Raw genomic sequence first — 25,977 nt, forward strand, 5'->3', positions numbered from 1 at the left:
CATTTTTTTTGTTCCTTATGAAAGCCAAAGATTTTAGTTACAACTATTGCTTGTTGGCTATTATTGTGTGCTTGTTCTTCGTCCAGGAAGCAGAGAGCCTAGCATCCACAACCAACAAATACTCAGTGATGCCAGCATAGATGGCATTGACATGCAGTGAGTCATACACAGATAATGATTTTAATACTATTACCAATATTCTGTCCAATCGCCTCCATTCTGATGTCTGTCTATTCTGCAGGGTGAGACATGAAGCACTTCAGAAGCTGGACACTTTCTTCCACAAACCAGTTGTAGAGGATCCTATCATGAGGTACACACGTGTGCGCGCACACACAGCGGTAAAGGTGAATGAGTGTTTCTCTAGGGCTGTTACGGTGACCGTATTACCACCGCCACACAATCAGTCATGATGGCAGTCAAATTCCACGTGACCATTTTAGTCATGGTAATTGGGCTTCTCCAAGCTCTGCTGCTGCTGGTCATTAGTAGCCTACCAAACATGCTAACTGTCTGGTACTCTGCACTCTATTGTCCCCCTAATCAGTTTAACGTCAATGCAAATGTATTTGAAAATCTAATCAAACACTTCATGCGAGCACATGAGCTCAAGTTGCGCAACATTTCTATAGTCAATGCAATTGCATGAGAGTGAGAACAGAGTTGATGGCCTCTGTTAAAAATAATAGGATCCCATCAGCTTTCTTTGGCTAGGCCTACTATTTATTTCTTAACTTTCCTAATATTATACACATTGGTTCTCTTTACAACAGGAGTATAGCCTACCTGGCTGGCATGAAAATGAACCACTGGAAACATGTCCTACATTTGCTATTTAAATGCATGGAATACTTTTTTTTGCTGCCCCTGTTTCAAGACAGGTGCATGATAATGGTCATTCTAAATCAACTAATTTCACACATATGACAAGATAAAATAAAGAATAGTGTGATGGGTGACAATATTATATTGTGAATTATATATTACCACTTGTGAATGATGCCCAGCTTAAGGCGAACAGCGCATTCTTTTATTTTTGTGACTTTTTCAAATCAGTCTCACACCTCATGTAGCCTAGCCCATAGGCCTATATGTTTTGATAAGGTTTCTATCACAACTGAAGTGGCCAAGTAACTTCTTTTAAAATGATGCATTTGCAGTGAGTTAAGTTTAGGGAAGATAATTTTCACCATAATGCACCTTTATAATATAACCAATACATGCATAATGTTAGTAATTAGATATGTAGATGGGTGAGCCGGTCAAGGATCGATTCAGACTAAGTAGTACATTTTATGACAAGTAAACAGTTTATTCAGAGTGAAAATATGTAGTACAGCGTAATTACGGCTCTTCCGTTAGTTCGTGTTGGAACAGCAGGCAGAGAGAGCGTAAACAGTCAGCACAGCTCTTATATACGTCACAGAAAGTAGGTTGACCCTAGGAAGATCGGATCTCCGGATTGGTTCAGCTGGTTGTAGTCTGTAGTCTTCCGCCATTGGCTCAGTTGTCTGTCCGTCATCGTAAAAAAAGGGATATTATGTGTGTAATGTGGGAGCTATCCTGTAGGGGACCCCACAGGCTTTACTGTGAAAATACGTTGCTATGTGTTGTCTCAGTTATAACAATGCAATAGCCATGTATTTAGCAGTAGGTTGGTCTCCTGCATAATAGCAATTCTTTACAATAATCACATTTGTCATCACTTTTGAGTATGCTCACTTGAGTTTCTGCTAATGGAACATTCACGCTTATACAGTAGCCTACTGCCATGTGCGCACTGCTGCCCTTATGTGAAGAAATAGTCAGTTTATCAAAATTTGAAGCTAAACGTTCTCACCTGTTGCGTCAGGCTCATTGCTTAAATGTTTTTTTTGATGCTAGTGGTTGTATTAATTTGGGCTCTATCATATTCCACAACTGTCCCAGGCGATGTTTGGAATATTTATTTCTCACACAGAATAAATTGGGCAACTTTTGTACTATGAGGGATTGTAGATTGACATAGGCTAGTGCTTTTGCTGTTCGTTAAGCCTACTTATCGTGTTGGCTGACAAAGTAAATGTGGACAGTTCTTCAATATGCACCTCGGAATTGAATAAGGATGCGAGCAGTTGAGTCCCCGATGTGTCTGTCTTCACTTGTAGCCATGTGAGTGAGCGGTGCTTCAGCATGCAGCCGGGAGAAGGGAATTATGATTATATTCAAGGGCACAACGGTCACTGGCCGCAAAAGGCATGGATGTTTTTTTGGGGGGAGGCATTACGGCCACAGAAAGGGGATGCAGCTGAGAAATTGTGTATAGCCTGCGCAACAAACAAAGCAGAGCTCATGCCTTTCATGCAACTTTTTCAAGTCAGTCTCATCATGCAGCCGTAGAATGTATTAAAAATCAAAACATATAGCCCAACATTTCTTTCACAACTGAAGTTACATAACTCAATGAAGCATATAGAAGGACCTGTTTTCCTTAACTGCTCAACACAATACTTTCATGTGTGCACTCCCTCAAATCATCTTATTCAACTATGTTCAACTATTATTCATACTATAAAATAATGCCATGGAATGCTAAGCGAATATTGTCTGCTACATTAACCAGTGAAGCCCACAGCCATATGGAATAGCCAGATCAGGGCCTAACAGAAGGACAACTCAGAGTCTGCTATTCTGTTCTTCTGAAATAGGCTACATTTTCTTCAGCAGCTGCTCTTCTCTAGTTACTCGACCAGCTCTCTCTCTCCCTACTGTCTCCCTCTAAGAACTGAAGAACCGTAACGCGCTATGGCTGGATTCTGTGTCCTACACATTCCACATATTAGGTATATTGTCCTTGGGCTGGTTACCTAGACACAAATGATGCATTGTGCATGCCTTTCTTTAATAAAGATGTAGGATCTTCATTTGATCACCCTGTTGCAGGAGAACTTTCCTGTAATGCAAAAAAAAGGATTCTCAAGTTTAACTTCCACATTGACATTATTTGACTTGATTTTAAAATTCAACCCCTACAAAAATCTCCATGAATTATAATTCACATTTCCTTTTTCTGCAGGATTATTTTAAAATACTACATTTAATAGTCCCGAGGGGTTTAGTCAGCTAACTTTCCTAAATATTCTGAAATAACCTTTTACTGTTTTAGAAAGATGAGCTTGAAGTTGGCATGGTCTAATTGACTCAATAAGAAAGCTGGGTCCAGGAAGCCAGCTCATAATCGTTGAAAGAATGTTGTTGGAATTCACGAGTTCAATGAAAGGAATTAACCTTCTACCTTTGAATCTCACACTCAGATGACAGTGGGAAAATACCTTTAAAACATCGTTTTATTTCCAGGCCCTATGGACATAAGGACAAGAGACTGTGTACCTGTAAATTGGATAGAAATAAATGCCACATTGTGTAATTTATCAGACAGGTTTTCTTGTCTTGGGTTGTGAATGTTATTGAGCTGTCACTGAGTGGGTGTGTCACAGGCATCTGTGTTTCTCTGTAGGTGTAAAGAGGAAGCAGATATGGTGGTTCTTCCTCCTCCTGACCTGTATGCAGACATCATCATCAGTGACACTTAGTAGACTACAAACTACCTACAGGTGAGAAAGTTGCTTTACAGCTCCAATAGTCATCACTGAGCAGAACTGTTGATCAGTCAATAAGGCATTGATGACATCTGGGTCTGTTCTGTCTTCTATGAGCAGCTGGTGAACACAGGAAGAACTGCAAGATGGTACGTCTGTCATCGCCATGGCAATCACTCAGATGACGGAGGCTTGTAGAATCTGTCTGGACAACCTGCAATCGGATGGACTATTTCTGTTATTGTTTAGGCTGGGATTCAATCTGAGCACTCTAGTCGACAATGCAGTCTTTTAAGGTAACTGTGTTCAGAGATAGCATTCAAGGTAACTGCTGCAGTTGTCGGCAATTACCTTTCAATTTGAAATGACTGTTAAATGTCAAGGACGCTATAGCGCGGTTTTGGATTGAATCTCTTGTATTGATGTCCGTCCAGGGTTATGGAGGGCATTATATGACACCATACCATTGGTTGAGGTTCCACTGTATCTTTACAAGTGTCTACGTTGGAAATTGCTACGACAACTCACTGTATCCAGCTACTTCTGTGTCTCAAATGACACCTTATTCCCTGTGTAATAAACTAAGTGAGAGAGGGTTTGCCACAGGGCTCAGTCAAATGTAGTGCACTACACAGGGAATAGTATGCCTGCCATATGAGACTTGTCATTTTTTATATTCCCAGTGAATTTCCCATAAGTATTAAAGAGATGTAACATTTAGCCACCAGCTCTGCTAGTTGTGATCTGGTGATTCATAAACTCAAAGCAGCGGTCTACTGTATAGGTCAGTTTGTGTTTGACAAATTCTCAGTAAAGTGCAAATCAGAACACCATGCAGTGCATGTAACACAGACTGAGGGAGAGGTCACTGTCACACAGTGAAATGCACAACACACCTTAACCCTTACAATGGTAGAGAGGATGTGTGTAAATATCTTCCCCTTGTATGAGCAGAGAACAGGGGTGTTGCTGTGGGTAATTGCATGAGTCTTGCAGCATGGAGCAGAGTTTCTCCCTGGCCCTGTAGTGGCTACAGTCTTTATTTAACTAGGCAAGTCGGTTAAGAACAAATTCTTATTTTACGATGACAGCCTACCCCGAATGACGCTGGGCCAATTGTGCACCGCCCTATGCGACTCCCGATCACGGCCAGTTGTGGGATACAGCCCGGGATCAAACCAGGCTCTGTAGTAACATCACTCTATAGCAGTGTTTCCCCTATTGGGTGCGCGTTTAGTTTTTTGCCTTAGCACTACACAGCTGATTCAGATGTTTAGCGCTAGGGCAAAACTAAATGTGCTCCCTTTTGGGTCCCCAGGACCGAGTTTGGGAAACACTGCTCTATCTAAGATAGGTCTGGGTTCCGTATTGAATGTATAGTCTCATACAGAGAGAACAGACTGCACTCACTGCTACTTAGGATAGAAGAGAGGTTTAGTATCTTTTCTCTGTGGCTCAAAACACACTAACAGATCACCTTCATGGTACCAGAACACAACACACACTAGCATGAATCAGATCAGCCAGAGCCCAGACCTCACTGGCTCGAACAGGACAGACAAGAGTTGAAGACTGTAAACCACCGGGCAAATGGGAGATTTGTTCCATTTTATAAACTGGGTGGTTCGAGCCCTGAATGCTGATTGGCTGATATGTTAAATCAGACCGTATATCATGGGTATGATAACATGTATTTTTACTAGCAAAAAAGGCGCCTAGGGGGTTTGTGGTATATGGCCAATATACCACAGCTAAGGGCTGTATCCAGGCGCTGCATCGTGCTGAACAGTCCTTTGGCCATATACCACACCTCATGCGTATTGCTTAAATAAAGACCAGAGAGCTATATATGCAATAATTTCATACAACTTCTAATCAGTCAGTGGTCTCACATATCTATTATCTCTCCCCCTCTCTTGCTCTACCTATAGTTATATTAGTCAGATCTCAAATCTCTTTATTTATCCATTATTTTACCAGGTAAGTTGACTGAACACATTCTCATTTGCAGCAACAACCTGGGGAATAGTTACAGGGGAGAGGAGGGGGATGAATGAGCCAATTGTAAGCTGGGAATGATTAGGTGACCGTGATGGTTTAAGGGCCAGATTAGGAATTTAGCCAGGACACCGGTGTTAACACTCCTACTCTTACGATAAGTGCCATGGGATCTTTAATGACCTCAGTCAGAACACCCGTTTAACGTCCCATCCGAAAATCGGCACCCTACACAGGGTAGTGTGCCCAATTGGGATATTTATTTTTTTTAGACCAGAGGAAAGAGTGCCTACTACTGGCCCTACAACACCACTTCCAGCAGCATCTGGTCTCCCATCCAGGGACTGACCAGGACCAACCCTGCTTAGCTTCAGAAGCAAGCCAGCAGTGGTATGCAGGGTAGTATGCTGCTGACTGATTATTGACAAACTACAGTATGTCTTCTCCTCCTGACCAATCAATGGCAAGCTCCGGTCTGTCACTCCTTTACACACACGTATGGTTTCCATTCTGTTTCTACAAACAAAACATTGCCACCAAGCTAGAAGCAACATTTGTGTTTTTAAGGCACCTAGAGAAAGGTTCCGTGCCGTAGAGTCCTCGGAGGCTCGCGACAGACACACTTCCCTCCCTCCCTCCGTCCGGTAGCCACGTTATCATCAATGCCAACTAATCCCCCGAACAATATTGCCAGTCAGCTATCCTCCTCTCTACGACCTCATCACCTAAAATCTCTTCAAACATCAGCAGTGCTTCAATAATCAGTAACCACACACAGCCTTAAACAATCTCTAAAAAATAAATAACATTCCTCTACTCAACATCATCTACTCAAAATGATAGTAATATAAATATATGATATGGGTAACAATCTGTGTCATTATAAAAACCATTTAAATTGTAACCTAACATAGTAGGCATAAGAAAAACGTCTTAGCGGAGTTCACACAACCGGTTTTCAGCAGAAAAGAAAGCCAAATTGAATTAACTGTATCCCTGAAAACCGGATGCATAAATTGTTTGCAATTCTGTTATGGTGATGGCTATTCCACAGCTGATTGGAGGTTGAGAGTAATGTGGGAGGAGCTGCCCATCTTTATACAGTCTATGGGATAATGTAGATTTGACCTAACATGACCCTGCCCCAGCAAGTTTGATCTCTAACCCCTAACCTTTCCCATGGCAAGATTGGCTCTCGACAGACAGGAAGCCTAACCACAGATCTAGAGATTCCCATGCCCAGCCTAAACCTATAACATAGGGAGGTAACACACAACTGACCCTAGATATGTGGTTAGGCGGACAGTGCTCTACTAAACTTAGGCCAGGATCACACCGATATCAAACTGTCTAACTACAAGGCTCAGGGCAGTGTTCTGTTTTAGAGGTTATGCAAGTAGGACCTGGAGTTTTCCTGACTTCACGTTATCCAGCGGAGTTAACCTTCTCTAGCGGGCCAGTGTGGTGATGAGACTGGCACACATCTCAAAGAAGTCCATGGTGTGGCTGCCCTGGCGCGGGGTGGAGGTGATGAGGGCAGCGCTGGAGCACAGCGACACAGGCAGGGAGGAGCTGAGCTGGGGGAGATCCACAGCAGGTAAGGCTGAGTCCACACTGAGTCTGGGTCTATGGAGCCCTGCAGTGGAGCCTGACCTCTGAGGGGTGGAAGAACCTGACTTAAACCCTACTGCCTCCATGATGTCATCTGGAGAGGGGGAAAGGAGCAGTAATGAGAGGAAAGGTTAGTTTGTTTTTGTAGCTACTCATCTGTACTCAATTGTTGTACAATTGTAATAAGAGAAATCTAAATGCTGTTACACACCAAAGCAAACTGTCCTTAGATACCTGGGTAAACCGTAGTAACTGTACTTTTTAAACTTAATAGAAAGAAATCTAAATGCTGTTTCACACCAAAGCAAAGTGTCCTTAGATACCTGGGTAAACCGTAGTAACTGTACTTTTTAAACTTAATAGAAAGAGATCTAAATGCTGTTTCAAATACGTTTAAAAAGTACAGTTACTACGGTTTACCCAGGTATCTAAGGACAGTTTGCTTTGGTGTATATTATAACATATGTCATGTTATAGAGCTGTCGTACCATCGATGCTCTTGAAGTCCAGCAGGTAGGATCTGTTGTCCACCTGGTACAGCTGGAGACTCATCTTCACCAGGTTGTCTGTTACTGGGTTCTTACTCCGAACACGCAGATGGTACAAGTTCACAACCTGCACACAACACACCTTAACGTGTACCACATACACACCTTAACGTGTACCACACACACACACACACACACACACACACACACACCTTAACGTGTACCACACACACACACACACACACACCTTAACGTGTACCACACACACACCTTAACGTGTACCACACACACACACACACACACCTTAACGTGTACCACACACACACACACCTTAACGTGTACCACACACACACACACACACCTTAACGTGTACCACACACACACACACCTTAACGTGTACCACACACACACACCTTAACGTGTACCACACACACACACCTTAACGTGTACCACACACACACACCTTAACGTGTACCACACACACACACACACACACACACCTTAACGTGTACCACACACACACACACACCTTAACGTGTACCACACACCTTAACGTGTACCACACACCTTAACGTGTACCACACACCTTAACGTGTACCACACACCTTAACGTGTACCACACACACACCTTAACGTGTACCACACACACACACACACACACCTTAACGTGTACCACACACACACACACACACCTTAACGTGTACCACACACCTTAACGTGTACCACACACCTTAACGTGTACCACACACACACACACACCTTAACGTGTACCACACACACACACACACCTTAACGTGTACCACACACACCTTAACGTGTACCACACACACCTTAACGTGTACCACACACACCTTAACGTGTACCACACACACCTTAACGTGTACCACACACACACACACACCTTAATGTGTAACACACACACACACCTTAATGTGTACCACACACACACACACACACCTTAACGTGTACCACACACACACACACACACACCTTAACGTGTACCACACACACACCTTAACGTGTACCACACACACACCTTAACGTGTACCACACACACCTTAACGTGTACCACACACACACCTTAACGTGTACCACACACACACCTTAACGTGTACCACACACACACACACCTTAACGTGTACCACATACACACACCTTAACATGTACCACATACACACCTTAACATGTACCATATATACACACACCTTAACGTGTACCATATACACACACACCTTAACGTGTACCATATACACACACACCTTAACGTGTACCATATACACACACACACCTTAACGTGTACCATATACACACACACACCTTAACGTGTACCATATACACACACACACCTTAACGTGTACCATATACACACACACCTTAACGTGTACCATATACACACGCACACACGCACCATATACACACACAACACGCACACACGCACCATATACACACACACCGCGCCTCACCTTCCAGTCATACTGTAGCTGTCTCATAGCCCTGTAGACCTCAGCCATGATGTCATAGGGTCTGCTCTGACTCCTGATGCCCAGGTGCCACTTGGCTTTCTTCACTGCCAGGGGTTTGGCTCTGGTGGTGTTGAGGGCATCCAGCGGGCAGCGTGCCTGCAGACAGAGAGAGGAGAGAATCTTTCATTTTCCTCAACAAGCAGCAACAAATACATGAGGACAAGGAGACTGCACACAAATATACTATACTGCCAATGTTGCATTTACATTCCAACAGTGTTGTTTTTGAGTGCTAGACTGGTATTACAGAAGAAGCACTTCATCAAGTGTTTACACTTTAGAGGTATTGTATCTGATTTTATATAAACAATACAGACACGACGATAGTCGATTTAATTAGTTAGAACCAGGTACAGCTGCTTGCCTTAGGGCTGTCTATCAGCAGGGGGGGCATCCTCTCTGGGTGTGGTTTGACCCCAGGAGGCAGGGGCATGCCATCCTCCATGAAGGAGCCCTGGGGAGGGCTGGAGGCCAGGTAGAACTCACTGGCCTGAGTCATGATACGACGGTTATCTATAATCAGATGGTATGCTACCGCCAGCTGGTCCTGGAGAGAGAGAGAGGAGAGGAGAGGAAGAGAGCAAGAAAAAGGAGGGAGAGGGGTGGGAGGGAGAGAGAGGAGAGTTGAGGGAACGAGAGAGGGGGAGTGTGTTTGTCTGTGTACTGTATGACTAAGCATGTGTGTGTGCACATGTCCAGTATGTACCTGGGGGTCTCCGCTGTACAGGCTGGACATCACCTCAGACTCGATGCTCTCAAACTTGTCGCACACCTCCCTGACGGCCTCCTCGTCCAGAACCGTGGAGTCATAGGACAGGTCCTCAGGAAACAGGTAGCCTGGCAGGTCCTGCTTAAACCACTCATGTTCCCTACACACACAAAATAACAGTTACTGTCCATGATTCTTCTATTCTTTCACTCTGGACCAACCTTGAACCACCACAAACCAGCATGTGGCTAGGTTTGCCAGTTTTATCCCATTAAAAACCTCAGCATCATCAGTAGGGAAGGTTAGAGGTCAGGTGTTACCTAATGTCTTTAATGGTGGCTCTCTTCAATGGGTCGACCTGCAGCATGAGCAGCAGCAGGGAGGCGACGGGGCGAGTGAGGTATTCTGGCATATAGAACACGCCCCCTCTGATCTTCTTAAACAGTGTGGGAACATGTTCATCATCAAAGGGTAGAGTCCCACACAGCAACGCATACAGGATCACACCACAGCTCCATATATCCACTTCAGGGCCAGCATATAACCTGTTACCAAAGCAACGCATACAGGATCACACCACAGCTCCATATATCCACTTCAGGGCCAGCATATAACCTGTTACCAAAGCAACGCATACAGGATCACACCACAGCTCCATATATCCACTTCAGGGCCAGCATATAACCTGTTACCAAAGCAACGCATACAGGATCACACCACAGCTCCATATATCCACTTCAGGGCCAGCATATAACCTGTTACCAAAGCAACGCATACAGGATCACACCACAGCTCCATATATCCACTTCAGGGCCAGCATATAACCTGTTACCAAAGCAACGCATACAGGATCACACCAGAGCTCCATATATCCACTTCAGGGCCAGCATATAACCTGTTACCAAAGCAACGCATACAGGATCACACCACAGTTCCATATATCCACTTCAGGGCCAGCATATAACCTGTTACCAAAGCAACACATACAGGATCACACCACAGCTCCATATATCCACTTCAGGGCCAGCATATAACCTGTTACCAAAGCAACGCATTCAGGATCACACCACAGCTCCATATATCCACTTCAGGGCCAGCATATAACCTGTTACCAAAGCAACGCATACAGGATCACACCACAGCTCCATATATCCACTTCAGGGCCAGCATATAACCTGTTACCAAAGCAACACATACAGAATCACACCACAGCTCCATATATCCACTTCAGGGCCAGCATATAACCTGTTACCAAAGCAACGCATACAGGATCACACCACAGCTCCATATATCCACTTCAGGGCCAGCATATAACCTGTTACCAAAGCAACGCATACAGGATCACACCACAGCTCCATATATCCACTTCAGGGCCAGCATATAACCTGTTACCAAAGCAACACATACAGGATCACACCACAGCCCCATATATCCACTTCAGGGCCAGCATATAACCTGTTACCAAAGCAAAGCATACAGGATCACACCACAACATCCTACAGCAACCATACTCAATTGGCAGACCGTGGGGTCCAGATCCGAACCCGGAATTGTTATTTGCCTGTGCTACAGACGGCATATCGGTCTGGTAATACTGGACTAGTAAAGGCCCAGTGCACTACTTTTGTGATTAAAAAAAAAGGAAGGAAACAACATCTCCACCTCACTGACCCTCAACACTGGGGCCCCACACAGGTGTGTGCTCAGTCCCCCTCCTGTACTCCCTGTTCACCCACAACTGCGTGGCCATGTACAACTCCAACTCAATCATCAAGTTTGCAGACGACAACAGTAGTGGGCTTGATTACCAACAATGAAGAGACAGCCTACAGGGAGGAGGTGAGGGGCCCTCGGAGTGTGGTGCTGGGAAAACAACCTCACTCAACGTCAACAAAACAAAGGAGATGATCATGGACTTCAGGAAACAGCAGAGGGAGCACCCCCCCCATCCACATCGACGGGACAGTAGTGGAGAAAGTTCCACCCACAGGACGCTGAAGAAACTCGGCTTGTCATCGAAAACCCTGACTAACTTTTACGGATCCACAATCGAGAGCATCCTGTCGGTCTGTATCACCGCCTGGTATTGCAACTGCACCGCCCTCAACCGCAAGGCTCTCCAGAGGGTGGTGCGGTCTGCACAACGCATCACCGGGGGCAAACTACCTGCCCTCCAGGACACCTACAGCACAGGAAGGCAAAAAAGATCATCAAGGAACCAGAAGCACAAGCATTTCGCTACACTCGCATTAACATCTGCTAACCATGTATATGTGACAAACCATTGGATTTCACTTGAACAAGCATGTATAGTGTAGAGAATCATTGTACCATCTAAACCGTTGTGAAATATATTTTCCATAACCAAAACTATTGTACTTCAGCTGTTTGAAGCTGGTGTACAAAACTGAAAGTAAAAGACTCAAAAACTAAACTTAAGAAAGGGAAGCATAGAAATAGAGCACATAGAAATATAGAAGGTAGATCTGTTCTATGTAAATTTGATCAGGTCACCCAAAACGTTACATATTGCAGCTTTAAGGAACTCGGTCAAGTTGTAATAGTAGAATGCAGAAGGTGCCATTTCTAAATTTGGTAGTGCATTAGCAGCTTATGAAAATAGCTTTAAACTACAACTTTTCAGTCTCCCAACAAGAAAGGTCTGAACAGTTTGTGTCATGGACAGTACGCGTGTATGTGTGTGTTTGTTAGAAATAGACATGGTGCAGGTAGCTGAGGGTCCGATTATTCCTGGAGAGATCAGATGGGTCACGAGGTGGATGTTTGTTACTATGCCAATATATCCATCCAGACTTTTGCCACCTAGGCCATTTTTGGGGCGACAGGGTAGCCTAGTGGTTAGAGCGTTGGACTAGTAACCGAAAGGTTGCAAGTTCAAATCCCCGAGCTGACAAGGTACAAATCTGTCGTTCTGCCCCTGAACAGGCAGTTATTGGCAGTCATTGAAAATAAGAATTTGTTCTTAACTGACTTGCCTAGTAAAATAAGGTAAAATAAAAAATTTAATTTTTGTGTCCGTACATTCTCAAATAGTATTTGAGTACCCCTGTCCTACAGTATCAACCCTAGGACCTTCATACGTACAACCTAAACACACAAAATCGGAGGGCCTGTTGTCCGGGCCTCTGGAAGTCTCTATGGGGGTGCCACAGGGTTCAATTCTTGGGCCGACTCGCTTCTCTGTATACATCAATGATGTCCCTCTTGCTGCTGGTGATTCTCTGATCCACCTCTACGCAGACGACACCATTCTGTATACTTCTGGCCCTTCTTTGGACACTGTGTTAAATAACCTCCAGAAGAGCTTCAATGCCATCCAACTGTCCTTCTGTGGCCTACAACTGCTCTTAAATGCAAGTAAAACTAAATGCATGCTCTTCAAAGGATCGCTGCCCGCATCACTACTCTGGACGGTTCCGACTTTTAGAATATGTGGACAACTACAAATACCTAGGTGTCTGGTTAGACTATAAACTCTTCGTTCTTCCAGACTCACATTACGCATCTCCAATCCAAAATTAAATCTAGAATCGGCTTCCTATTTCGCAACAAAGCCTCTTTCACTCGTGCTGCCAAACATACACTCGTAAAACTGACTATCCTACCAATCCTTGACGTCATTTACAAAATAGCCTGCAACACTCCACTCAGCAAATCAGATGCAGTCTATCACAGTGCCATCCGTTTTGTCACTAAAGCCCCATATACTACCCACCACTGGGACCTGTATGCTCTCGTTGGCTGGGCCTCGCTTCATATTCGTCGACAAACCCACTGGCTCCAGGTCATCTATAAGTCTTTGCTAGGTTAAGCCCCGCCTTATCTCAGCTCACTGGTCACCATAGCAGCCCCCACCCGTAGCATGCGCTCCAGCAGGTATATTGCACTGGTCACCACCAAAGCCAATTCCTCCTTTGGCCGCCTTTCCTTCCAGTTCTATGCTGCCAATGACTGGAACGAACTGCAAAAATCACAGAAGCTGGAGACTCATATCTCCCTCACTAACTTTAAGCACCAGCTGTCAGAGAAGCTCACCAGATCACTGTACCTGTACATAGCCTATCTGTAAATAGACCATCCAACTACCTCATCCCCATGCTGTTATGTATTTTGCTCCTTTACACCCCAGTATCTCTACTTGCACATTCATCTTCTGCACATCTATCACTCAAGTGTTTAATTGCTATATTGTAATTATTTTGCCACTATGGCCTATTTATTGTCTTACCTCCCTTATCCTGCCTCATTTGCACACACTGTGTAGACTTTGTCTACTGTATTATTGACTGTATGTTTATTCCATGTGTAACTCTGTGTTGTTGTATGTGTCGCACTGCTTTGCTTTATCTAGGCCAGGTCGCCGATGTAAATGAGAACTTGTTCTCAACTGGCCAACCTGGTTAAATAAAATAAAGGTGAAATATAAATTTTAAAAACACCTTCCAGAGATTACTTCAGGAGCAGCGTAGTTGGGAGATCCGCAGCTGGTCCTCAGGAACTCCCCATCTGACATCATGTTTGACAACCCTTTTGACCAGAGCACATCATTTTTTTAACAACATTATCTTCAATCTCAAGTTCCTGACGCTATCTTGGAACTATGTTAAGAGAGGGTTAGTGTTAGGTTGTGCCATGGTTAGGTCTCTAGGCCGGTGTAATGTTTTTATTCTGCTTTACTAACCCAGTCCTCTAAGCTCCACACATGCTGCACTGATCGGATCAACTTCTCCCTAACCTTAGCTCACCTTAACTAACCCTCCCAGGATCTTCTCCCTTCCCTCCTCTCTCTCGCTCTTCCCCCCCTTCTCTCGCTATGATCAAGTGACACAGGGCCTGACAGGGCTCCTTGCCAGAGTGGATATCAGACCTGCCTTTTGCTAAGCAACAACCCCCTTACTCCAAACACACACATCCCACCCAAGCCCCCTGTCCAGAGTAATCAGAGTCATATAGGTGTCAGTATATTCTAAAAGACAAGTGGTTTTGTTTGACATTTGCTACTGCTAATCTAGTAGCTATGGCTATCTTTTTGGATAACTCAATTTGTTATGTGCATGCATGTGTGTGTGTAGCATACCAAAGTCAGCTATCTTGGCGTTCTTGGAATGGTCCAGCAGAACATTCTCAGGTTTGAGGTCTCTGTGCACCACCATGTGTCTGTGGCAGTAGTCTACCCCTGAGATGATCTGTTGGAACAACCGACGAGCCTCTTTGTCTTCTACCTAAAAACACACAATATGAGGTAAAGAGTAGGAGGTTACTAGATTATTCTATTCTAATGATACTACATACTGTCACTATGACAAATGTCACCATATAATGGCCTCTGTCTATATCCATCAATCAATCCAGACAGTCCAGTCAGTCAGTCAGTCAGTCAGTCAGTCGTATATTTCATTGACGGGGCTGTAGTGGAGCAGGTTGAGAGCTTCAAGTTCCTTGGTGTCCACATCACCAACGAACTGTCATGGTCCAAACACACCAAGGCGGTCGTGAAGAGGGCACAGCAACACCTATTCCCCCTCAGGATACTGAAAAGATTTGGCATGGGTTCTCAGATCCTCAAAAAGTTCTACAGCTGCACCACCGAGAGCATCCTGACTGGTTGCATCACTGCCTGGTATGGCAACTGCTCCAACTCCGACCGCAGGGCACTACAGAGGACAGTGCGTACGGCCCAATACATCACTGGGGCCAAGCTTCCTGCCACCCAGGACCTTTACACCAGGCGGTGTCAGAGGAAGACCCTAAAAATTGCCAAAGACTCTAGCCACCGCAGTCATAGACTGTTCTCTCTGCTACCACACGGCAAGCGGTTCCAGAGCACCAAGTCTAGGTTCAAAAGGCTTCTTAACAGCTTCTACCCCCAAGCAATAAGACTCCTGAACAGCTAATCAAATGGCTACCCAGACTATTCACATTAACCCACCCCCATTACACTCCTGCTACTCTCTGTTTATTATCTATGCATAGTCACTTTACCTCTACCTACATGTACATATTACCTCAATTACCTCAACTAACCTCCTGTATATAGCGCCGTTACTGTTATTTTGTTGTTGCTCTTTAATTATTATTATACCTCAACTAAATCGTGTAATAAATCATGTGGAAATTGAGCAAGTTGAGATGACTACATTTCTTGGAGTAACACTAGATTGTAAACTGTCATGGTCAAGACATATTGATGCAGTAGTAGCTAAAATGGGAAGAAGTCTGTCTATAATAAAGCGATGTTCTGCCTTCTTAACAACACTATCAACAAGGCAGTTCCTACAGGCCCTAGTTTTGTCACATCTCGACTACTGTTCAGTCGTGTTGTCAGGTGCCACAAAAAAAACGTTGCTATTAGCTCAGAACAGGGCAGCATGGCTGGCCCTTGGATGCACACAGAGAGCTAATATTAATAATATGCATGTCAATCTCTCCTGGCTGAAAGTGGAGGAGAGATTGACTTCATCACTACTTTTATTTATGAGAGGTATTGACATGTTGAATGCAAACTACTGGCACACAGCTTGGACACCCATGCATACCCCACAAGACATGCCACAAGAGGTCTCTTCAAAGTCTCCAAGTCCAGAACAGACTATGGGAGGCACACAGTACTACATAGAGCCATGACTACATGGAACTCTATTCCACATTAGATTTTTTAAAAACAGGTAAAAAAAACACCTTATGGAACAGCGGGGACTGTGAAGCAACACAAACATAGGCACAAACACATGCATACACACACATGGATTTAGTAATGTAGATATGTGGTAGTGGTGGAGTAGGGGCCTGAGGGCACACAGTGTGTTGTGAAATCTGTGAATGTATTGTAATGTTTTAAAATTGTATAAACTGCCTTCATTTTGCTGGACCCCAGGAAGAATAGCTGCTGCTTTGGCAGCAGCTAATGGGGATCCATAATAAATACAAATTTGGCGGATGTGACAAATACAATTTGATATATCACCCGTCCGTGTTTGCAGATGTAGTCAAACAGCTCTCCTCCTGAGACATACTCCATCACCATGAAGAAATCTGTAGGAGTACTGATCACCTGGTACCTACACACACACACACACACACACACACACACACACACACACACACAAATACTCAGGAGAAATGTCAGAAATACACTTGTTCTCTTTCGTTTACTTCCTTCTCTCACACAGACAGGGCTATTGTGCTGAATACATTGGGAAAGGCTGAAAGTCTGTCATTTCATTACACTGTTCTGAGAGCAGCCAACAAATGTCTACCATAGCTCACACGGTCACTGTGGCCTAACCCTAAAATTAACACTCCCAGAGAGAGAGAGAAAGCTGGAGAGAGAGAGAGAGAGAGCTAGAGACAGTCGATGCGAGAAAAATAATATTCCTTGAGGCGCATTCAAATTACAAGTGCCTTACAGGGAGAGAAATGTGTCTGCCCAGTCATTGTAGCCTACAACATTCTTATTGCAGTTGCGGGAAACACACCTTTTAAAGCAGTCTTGATGGCCACTGTTAAAAGAGGATCACTGAGTTTTCTAGTGTTACTAGGCTACACGAATTTCTCAAATCCAGTTAATGAGTAAAATGTGCTATTAAAAATATTTGGCAAATAGGAAATCAAACTGGATGGGCTTCAGAGATAGATTGGAGGGGTTGGTGGTAGCTGAAGGATGGGATTCTAAACTAACAAAAGATCACATATACTGTGTCCGTAAAATGTATATAGTATGTATAAGCTGGTAATAGAAGCCTGAGTGTTGTTGTTCATTAGTTTACTCCGGTTAGGGGAGGGGTGGTAGGGTTAGGGGAAAATAAATATATTTTTAAATATGTATACACCACCTTTCAATAGTTTGGGGTCACTTAGAAATGTCCTTGTTTTTTAAAGAAAAGCCCTTTTTTTGTCCATTAAAATAACATCAAATTGATCAGAAATACAGTGTAGACATTGTTAATGTTGTAAATGACTATTGTAGCTGGAAAATGTAATAACTACATACAGTGCCTTGCGAAAGTATTCGGCCCCCTTGAACTTTGCGACCTTTTGCCACATTTCAGGCTTCAAACATAAAGATATAAAACTGTATTTTTTTGTGAAGAATCAACAACAAGTGGGACACAATCATGAAGTGGAATGACATTTATTGGATATTTCAAACTTTTTTAACAAATCAAAAACTGAAAAATTGGGCGTGCAAAATTATTCAGCCCCCTTAAGTTTAATACTTTGTAGCGCCACCTTTTGCTGCGATTACAGCTGTAAGTCGCTTGGGGTATGTCTCTATCAGTTTTGCACATCGAGAGACTGACATTTTTTCCCATTCCTCCTTGCAAAACAGCTCGAGCTCAGTGAGGTTGGATGGAGAGCATTTGTGAACAGCAGTTTTCAGTTCTTTCCACAGATTCTCGATTGAATTCAGGTCTGGACTTTGACTTGGCCATTCTAACACCTGGATATGTTTATTTTTTAACCATTCCATTGTAGATTTTGCTTTATGTTTTGGATCATTGTCTTGTTGGAAGACAAATCTCCGTCCCAGTCTCAGGTCTTTTGCAGACTCCATCAGGTTTTCTTCCAGAATGGTCCTGTATTTGGCTCCATCCATCTTCCCATCAATTTTAACCATCTTCCCTGTCCCTGCTGAAGAAAAGCAGGCCCAAACCATGATGCTGCCACCACCATGTTTGACAGTGGAGATGGTGTGTTCAGGGTGATGAGCTGTGTTGCTTTTACGCCAAACATAACGTTTTGCATTGTTGCCAAAAAGTTCAATTTTGGTTTCATCTGACCAGAGCACCTTCTTCCACATGTTTGGTGTGTCTCCCAGGTGGCTTGTGGCAAACTTTAAACGACACTTTTTATGGATATCTTTAAGAAATGGCTTTCTTCTTGCCACTCTTCCATAAAGGCCAGATTTGTGCAATATACGACTGATTGTTTTCCTATGGACAGAGTCTCCCACCTCAGCTGTAGATCTCTGCAGTTCATCCAGAGTGATCATGGGCCTCTTGGCTGCATCTCTGATCAGTCTTCTCCTTGTATGAGCTGAAAGTTTAGAGGGACGGCCAGGTCTTGGTAGATTTGCAGTGGTCTGATACTCCTTCCATTTCAATATTATCGCTTGCACAGTGCTCCTTGGGATGTTTAAAGCTTGGGAAATCTTTTTGTATCCAAATCCGGCTTTAAACTTCTTCACAACAGTATCTCGGACCTGCCTGGTGTGTTCCTTGTTCTTCATGATGCTCTCTGCGCTTTTAACGGACCTCTGAGACTATCACAGTGCAAGTGCATTTATACGGAGACTTAATTACACACAGGTGGATTGTATTTATCATCATTAGTCATTTAGGTCAACATTGGATCATTCAGAGATCCTCACTGAACTTCTGGAGAGAGTTTGCTGCACTGAAAGTAAAGGGGCTGAATAATTTTGCACGCCCAATTTTTCAGTTTTTGATTTGTTAAAAAAGTTTGAAATATCAAATAAATGTCGTTCCACTTCATGATTGTGTCCCACTTGTTGTTGATTCTTCACAAAAAAATACAGTTTTATATCTTTGTGTTTGAAGCCTGAAATGTGGCAAAAGGTCGCAAAATTCAAGGGGGCCGAATACTTTCGCAAGGCACTGTAGGCGTACAGAGGCCAATTATCAGCAACCATCACTCCTGTGATCCAATGGCATGTTGTGTTAGCTAATCCAAGTTTATCATTTTAAAAGGCTAATTGATCGTTAGAAAATTGTTTTGCAATTATGTTAGCACAGCTGAAAACTGTTGTTCTGTTTAATGAAACAATAAAACTGGCCTTCTTTAGACTAGTTGAGTATCTGGAGCATCAGCATTTGTGGGTTTGATTACAGGCTTAAAATGGTCAAAAACAAAGACCAGACCGTTCTTCTGAAACTCGTCAGTCTATTCTTGTTCTGAGAAATGATGGCTATTCCATGCGAGAAATTGCCAAGAAACTGAAGAAACACCAGTCTCAACGTCAACAGTGAAGAGGCGACTCAGGGATGCTGGCCTTCTAGGCAGCGTTGCAAAGAAAGAGCCATATCTCAGACTGGCCAATAAGAAGAAAAATGGGCAAAAGAACACAGACACTGGACAGGGGAACACTGCCTAGAAGGCCAGCATCCCGGAGTCGCCTCTTCACTGTTGACGTTGAGACTGGTGCTTTGCGGGTTCTATTTAATGAAGCTAACAGGTGAGGACTTGTGAGGCGTCTGTTTCTCAAACTAGACACTAATGTACTTGTCCTCTTGCTCAGTTGTGCACCAGGACCTCCCACTCCTCTTTCTATTCTGGTTAAGAGTCCGGTTGCGCTGTTCTGTGAAGGGAGTAATACACAGCGTTGTGCGAGATCTTCAGTTTCTTGGCAATTTCTCGCATGGAATAGCCATCATTTCTCAGAACAAGAATAGACTGACGAGTTTCAGAAGAACGGTCTGGTCTTTGTTTTTGACCATTTTAAGCCTGTAATCAAACCCACAAATGCTGATGCTCCAGATACTCAACTAGTCTAAAGGCCAGTTTTATTGCTTCTTCAATCAGAACAACAGTTTTCAGCTGTGCTAACATAATTGCAAGGGTTTTCTAATGATCAATTAGCTTTTTAAAATGATAAAACTTGGATTAGCTAACACAATGTGTCATTGGAACACAGGAGTGATAGTTGCTGATAATGGGCCTCTGTACGCCTATGTAGATATTCTATTAAAAATCAGCCATTTCCAGCTACAATAGTCATTTACAACATTAACAATGTCTACACTGTATTTCTGATCAATTCGATGTTATTTTAATGGACAAAAAACGTTTGCTTTTCTTTTAAAAACAAGGACATTTCTAAGTGACCCCAAACTTTTGAACGGTAGTGTATATGTACAGTATATATTTACAAAAAATATATAGGGGATTGGAAATGATGCAGACAACTACATTGATGGAAGCTGCAATCTATCTACAGTATTAAAGCTGATCTACCCCTAAAAATAAAATACACGTTTTTAGCAGTGGCATGGTTTATGTGCGTTAGTGGTCACCAATGGCGTTGATTGCACAGGGAAGACTGAGGCTAAATGTAACACGCCAGGTTTAACAGGTCAGCCTACATTATATTCACAGTAGAAAGGTGATCCTTGGTTGTGCCAGTGCAATGTTTTTCTTTGGGTGGAATTTCAAGTCATCAATATGTTGCTACAACTAGCAACAAGATATAGAATTTAGAGTTTGTGAGCTAGCTAATGACAAGCCCAATGCGGTACATGGGCAACCCTCAGCCCATTTATTTATAGCCACTATGCTGCATCAGGTGGGCTACATCAGGCGATAATAATTATTGATGAATAACACACCTGCCTGATCATATGGACTAATAAGTTATATTGGGCTCATTTCTAGAGGGGGCAATTATATTGTCAGCATCACGTGTTAGCATATATACAGTTGAAGTCGGAGGTTTACATGCACTTAGGTTGCAGTCATTAAAACTGTTTTTTCAACCACTCCATAAATTTCTTGTTAAAACAAACTATAGTTTTGGCAAGTCGGTTGGGACATCTAATTTGTGCATGACACAAGTCATTTTTCCAACAATTGTTTAGACAGATTATTTCACTTAGAATTCACTGAATCACAATTCCAGTGGGTCAGAAGTTTATATACACTAAGTTGACTGTGCCTTAAACAGCTTGAAAATTCCAGAAAATGATGTCATGACTTTAGAAGCGTCGGATAGGCTAATTGACATAATTTGAGTCAATTGGAGGTGTACCTGTGGATGTATTTTAAGGCCTACCTTCAAACTCAGTGACTCTGCTTGGCATCATGGGAAAATCAAAAGAAAATCAGCCAAGAACTCAGGGAGCAATTTCCAAATGCCTGAAGGTACCACGTTCATCTGTACAAACAATAGTACGCAATTATAAACACCATCGGCCCACACAGCTGTCATACCGCTCAGGAAGGAGACGCATTCGGTCTCCTAGAGATGAACGTACTTTGTTGCGAAAAGTGCAAATCAATTCCAGAACAACAATAAAGAACATTTGAAGATGCTGGAGGAAACAGGTACAAAAGTATCTATATCTACAGTAAAACGAGTCCTATATCGACATAACCTGAAAGGCCGCTCAGAAAGGAAGAAGCCACGGTTTGCAACAAAAATAGAACTGTTTGGCGATAATGACCATTGTTATGTTTGGAGGAAATAGGGGGAGGCTTGCAAGCCGAAGAACACCATCCCAACCATGAAGCAGGGGGTGGCAGCATCATGTTGTAGGGGTGCTTTGCTGCAGGAGGGACTGGTGCACTTCACAAAATAGATGGCATCATGAGGCAGGACAATTATGTGGATATATTGAAGCAACATCTCAAGACATGAGTCAGGAAGTTAAAGCTTGGTTGCAAATGGGTCTTCCAACTGGACAATGACCTCAAGCGTACTTCTAAAGTTGTGGCAAAATGGCTTCAGGACAACAAAGTCAAAGTATTGGAATGGCCATCACAAACCCTGACCTCAATTTACAGAAGATGTGTGGGCAGAACTGAAAAAGCATAAGCGAGCAAGGAGGCCTACAAACCTGACTCAGTTACACCAGCTCTGTCAGGAGGAATGGGCCAAAATTCACCCAGCTTATTGTAGGAAGCTTGTGGAAGGCTACCCGAAACGTTTGATCCAAGTTTAAATTGTTTAAGGCAATGCTACCAAATACTAATTAAGTGTATGTAAACGTCTGACCCACTGGGAATGTGATGAAAGAAATAAAAGCTGAAATAAATCACTCTCAGCTATTATTCTGACATTTCACATTCTTAAAATGAAGTGGTGATCCTAAGACATGGACTTTTTACTAGGATTAAATGTCAGGAATTGTGAAAAACTAAGTTTAAATGTATTTGGCTAAGGTGTATGTCAACTTTCGACCTCAACTGTATATTTTTCCTTCATTGGAGTAGGATATCATTTTTAAAAGTCACCAGAACGGACCTTCTCACAGTCATTCTCCAACCCAAAATGGTAGATCACCCTGCGACCTGTAATATGCTGTGATATGTGCTTTTGTCAGTATATATTTAGGCTAATGCATCACCCCCCTCCCTAAACAAACACGGAGTCTATGTGTGTGTATGTTGTACTCACAGTTTGATGATATGAGGGTGCCTGAATAGTTTGAGGTTCTGTATTTCTCGTTTGATCTTGCCCACCACGTCCAGACTCCTGATTTTCTGTCTGTTCAGGATCTTCACTGCCACCTTATGACCTGTCAACTGGTGCTCTCCAACTATCAGACAGACAGGACAGACAGAAACACACATGAACCATCTACAATGTTTCTGTTCAATTGCTGCAATGTAGGCTATAAGGCACAAATTGTGCTGATGGGACACATATATACTGAACAAAAATATAAAACGCAACATGTAAAGTGTTGGTCCCATGATTCATGAGCTGAAATAAAAGATCCGGGAAATGTTCCATACGTACAAAAAGCTTTTTTCTCTCAAATGTTTTGCACAAATTTGTTTACATCCGTTAGTGAGCATTTCTCCTTTGCCAAGATAATCCATCCACCTGAAAGGTGTGACATGTCAAGACGCTAATTAAACAGCATGATCATTACACAGGTTCAACTTGTGCTGGGGGACAATAAAAGGCTACTCTAAAATGTGCAGTTTTGTCACTGCTGATGAAAGTGGGGGGTTTGCACAAACAAATAATTTCACCACAAACTGTCAGAAACAGTCTCAGGGAAGCTCATCTGCGTGCTTGTCGTCCTCACCAGGCTCTTGACCTGACTGCAGTTCGGTGTTGTAACCAACTTCAGTGGACAAATGCTCACCTTCGATGACCACTTGCACGCTGGAGAAGTGTGCTCTTCACGAATAAATCCCAGAATTAAATCCCAGTTTCAACTATTGTGTGGGCGACCGGTTTTCAAATGTCAACGTTATGAACATAGTGCGCCATGGTTGCGGTGGGGTTATGGTATGGGCAGGAAATAAACTATGGACAGCGAACATAATTCATTTTATCGATGGTAATTTCAATGCACAGATACCGTGACGAGATCATGAGGCCTATTCCTCCATCAGCATGATAATGCACGGCCCCATGTCACAAGGATCTGTACACAATTCCTGGAAGCTGAAAATGTCCCAGTTCTTCCATGGTCTGCATACTCACCAGACATGTCACTAACTAAACATGTTTGGGATGCCATTAATAAGAGAAGTCGGACAACATTCCACAGGACACAATTAAAGCCTGATCAACTATATGAGAAGGAGATGTGCCACGCAAGACAAATGGTGGTCACACCAGATACTGACTGGTTTTCTGATCCACAGCCCTACTTTTTTTAAGGTCTCTGTGACCAACAGATGCATATCTGTATTCCTAGTTATGTGAAATCCATAGATTATGGCCTAATGAATTTATTTAAATTGACTGATTGACATATGAACTGTAAATCAGTCAAATATTTCAAATTGTTGCATGTTGCGTTTATATTTTTGTTCAGTGTAAAAACCTGTGTAATTAGCTATCTAGCGCGCTCCAAACAAGTGTGTAAACTAACGAGGCACTGGATTCTTTCTCTCTGATATGAAAGATAAGGGACATATCAGCATATGTTTCGAGAACCGGGTTGAAAGCGATGATTGTTGACTTTTCGAAACGTTAAAAAACACCGCGTTGGAAATGTAATTCATATGGAGCCAAATGTGGGCGAATGTAACCGCTGAAAACACTGCATACGGACATAGAAGGTTTTTTTTCGACAGCTAGGGAAATGTGTGCTGTAATGTGTATACTACTCAGCTAAACATGTATTGCCTGATAAAGAACAGAATCGTAGCTGTTTCATAGTAGCCAACTTGACATGAGTCAGAACATATCTATTTCCACATTACTGGACTAGCTATATCTGTTCACAACAGTAAGTAACATACAGTTAAACAGGTTAAAGACCACACCAATTACAGTAAGCCTAAAGCCTACACACATTAACTACAAGGTGAATAAGTCAAGTGCGACCTGTCTGTCACGTTGTATTAACATTATTATAGTATGTCTGTAGCCACACGGTTACTGGCCGTCTGTAACAATATTGTCTGTCTGTAACAGAGAATAAACACTTATTGTTGGCTAGTAGCTGGTTACTCTCCTACTAATGTCTCAAATCTAACACACCACTTGCAGCGCAGTGGGAGAGGAAGGGGAGGATTCTAGAGTGGGGTCTGCATTCGACAAGGTCAAGTTGAGACTGCTGAGGGGAAGACGAGGTCATTTAATGAGTTGTTCTAAATTCTCATTCTGTCCATGCCATGGGATAATTCACACCATGATTTGATTGAGGAATACTGGCGATGATGAACACTATTTAGCTATAACATTACGGTTTATTTTAGTTTTAAAATGTCCATAGCCACAAGACAAGTTTAAAGGTCTACTGCCACGAGCAAAGTCAACCTTCGACATTCACTGACGGTCAGACGTTACAATTACGTGCGAGTTGTTTGTTTACACCATCATTGTTGCCGAAGGTAGCCTAATTATCCATATAAATCCTACCATTACTGATGAGACTGGTCAGGGTAGACCTAGCTAGCTATGCTGCTGGAAGAATTCGCCTTAAACAAACCACATTCTCTACACATAAACGAATACAACCTTGTTATATTCTAGCCTATTCGTAACCACGCAGCCAAAGCTACGTACTTCGCCTAGCTATCTAAATAGCCCACCACAGAGTTGGGGGCGAAAACACATGCTACGAGTATTTACACTCAATAACAGCAAACGTCCCCACGACATGACCGTTGACAAGCACGCGACTTAACTCTTTACTTTGCCGAAGGTGCCGACGCCTAGAGTGTCTCCGAGAAGATAATGTCCGATCTTCACTCGGCCGCCTTCGTGTTTCTGCTGTCGTTCTGCCATCTTTAAACGGCTCCGGTAGGCTTGAGCTCTCTGCTCTGTGCGCTGGCTGCCGAGCGCGACGTGCGGGGGAGGTGTGTCCCAGGGACACTGGACAAGCTAACTACTCTCATCTCGA

At 43.1% G+C, this 25,977-nt stretch overlaps 2 protein-coding genes across 3 annotated transcripts in view; one reads left to right on the top strand and one right to left on the bottom strand.

Annotated features, from left to right (window-relative positions):
• Positions 1–4,298, top strand: part of LOC115121029 (histone acetyltransferase p300-like) — a 17,760-nt gene extending 13,462 nt beyond the window's left edge. The window contains exons 6-9 of one of the 2 annotated variants that reach the window (XM_065009092.1): positions 87–156; positions 242–313; positions 3,497–3,593; positions 3,699–4,298. In XM_065009092.1, the coding sequence (XP_064865164.1) occupies positions 87–156; positions 242–313; positions 3,497–3,572 (218 nt within the window). In that variant the 3' untranslated portion in view covers positions 3,573–3,593; positions 3,699–4,298. Of the gene's footprint in view, positions 1–86; positions 157–241; positions 348–3,496; positions 3,594–3,698 lie in introns of those variants that run through there. The other variant, XM_065009093.1, reaches the window with a different exon arrangement.
• Positions 2,363–25,977, bottom strand: LOC115121030 (5'-AMP-activated protein kinase catalytic subunit alpha-2-like). Its single transcript, XM_029650050.2, has 12 exons — positions 25,763–25,977; positions 23,061–23,202; positions 16,893–16,986; positions 15,006–15,150; positions 14,368–14,455; positions 10,228–10,452; positions 9,905–10,067; positions 9,563–9,745; positions 9,139–9,294; positions 7,676–7,802; positions 6,980–7,281; positions 2,363–3,792 (listed from the first exon to the last, which is right to left on the bottom strand). Exons 1-11 carry the CDS (start codon positions 25,860–25,862, stop codon positions 7,025–7,027), a joined length of 1,680 nt encoding a protein of 559 aa, XP_029505910.2. The 5' UTR covers positions 25,863–25,977; the 3' UTR covers positions 2,363–3,792; positions 6,980–7,024.

The sequence above is a fragment of the Oncorhynchus nerka genome, linkage group LG24 (assembly GCF_034236695.1).
Source record: "Oncorhynchus nerka isolate Pitt River linkage group LG24, Oner_Uvic_2.0, whole genome shotgun sequence".
In the NCBI taxonomy this organism is placed as follows: Eukaryota; Metazoa; Chordata; class Actinopteri; order Salmoniformes; family Salmonidae; genus Oncorhynchus; species Oncorhynchus nerka.

Bases quoted from the DNA above. Each gene is read 5' to 3' on its own strand.
- LOC115121030 (XM_029650050.2), bottom strand. From the start codon at position 25,862: ATGGCAGAACGACAGCAGAAACACGAAGGCGGCCGAGTGAAGATCGGA. The intron at 23,203-25,762 runs GTTAAGTCGCGT...TCTGTCTGATAG, and splicing joins CACCTTCGGCAAAGTAAAGA to TTGGAGAGCACCAGTTGACA. The intron at 15,151-16,892 runs GTGATATATCAA...GTGTGTTTTTAG, and splicing joins ACATCTGCAAACACGGACGG to GTAGAAGACAAAGAGGCTCG.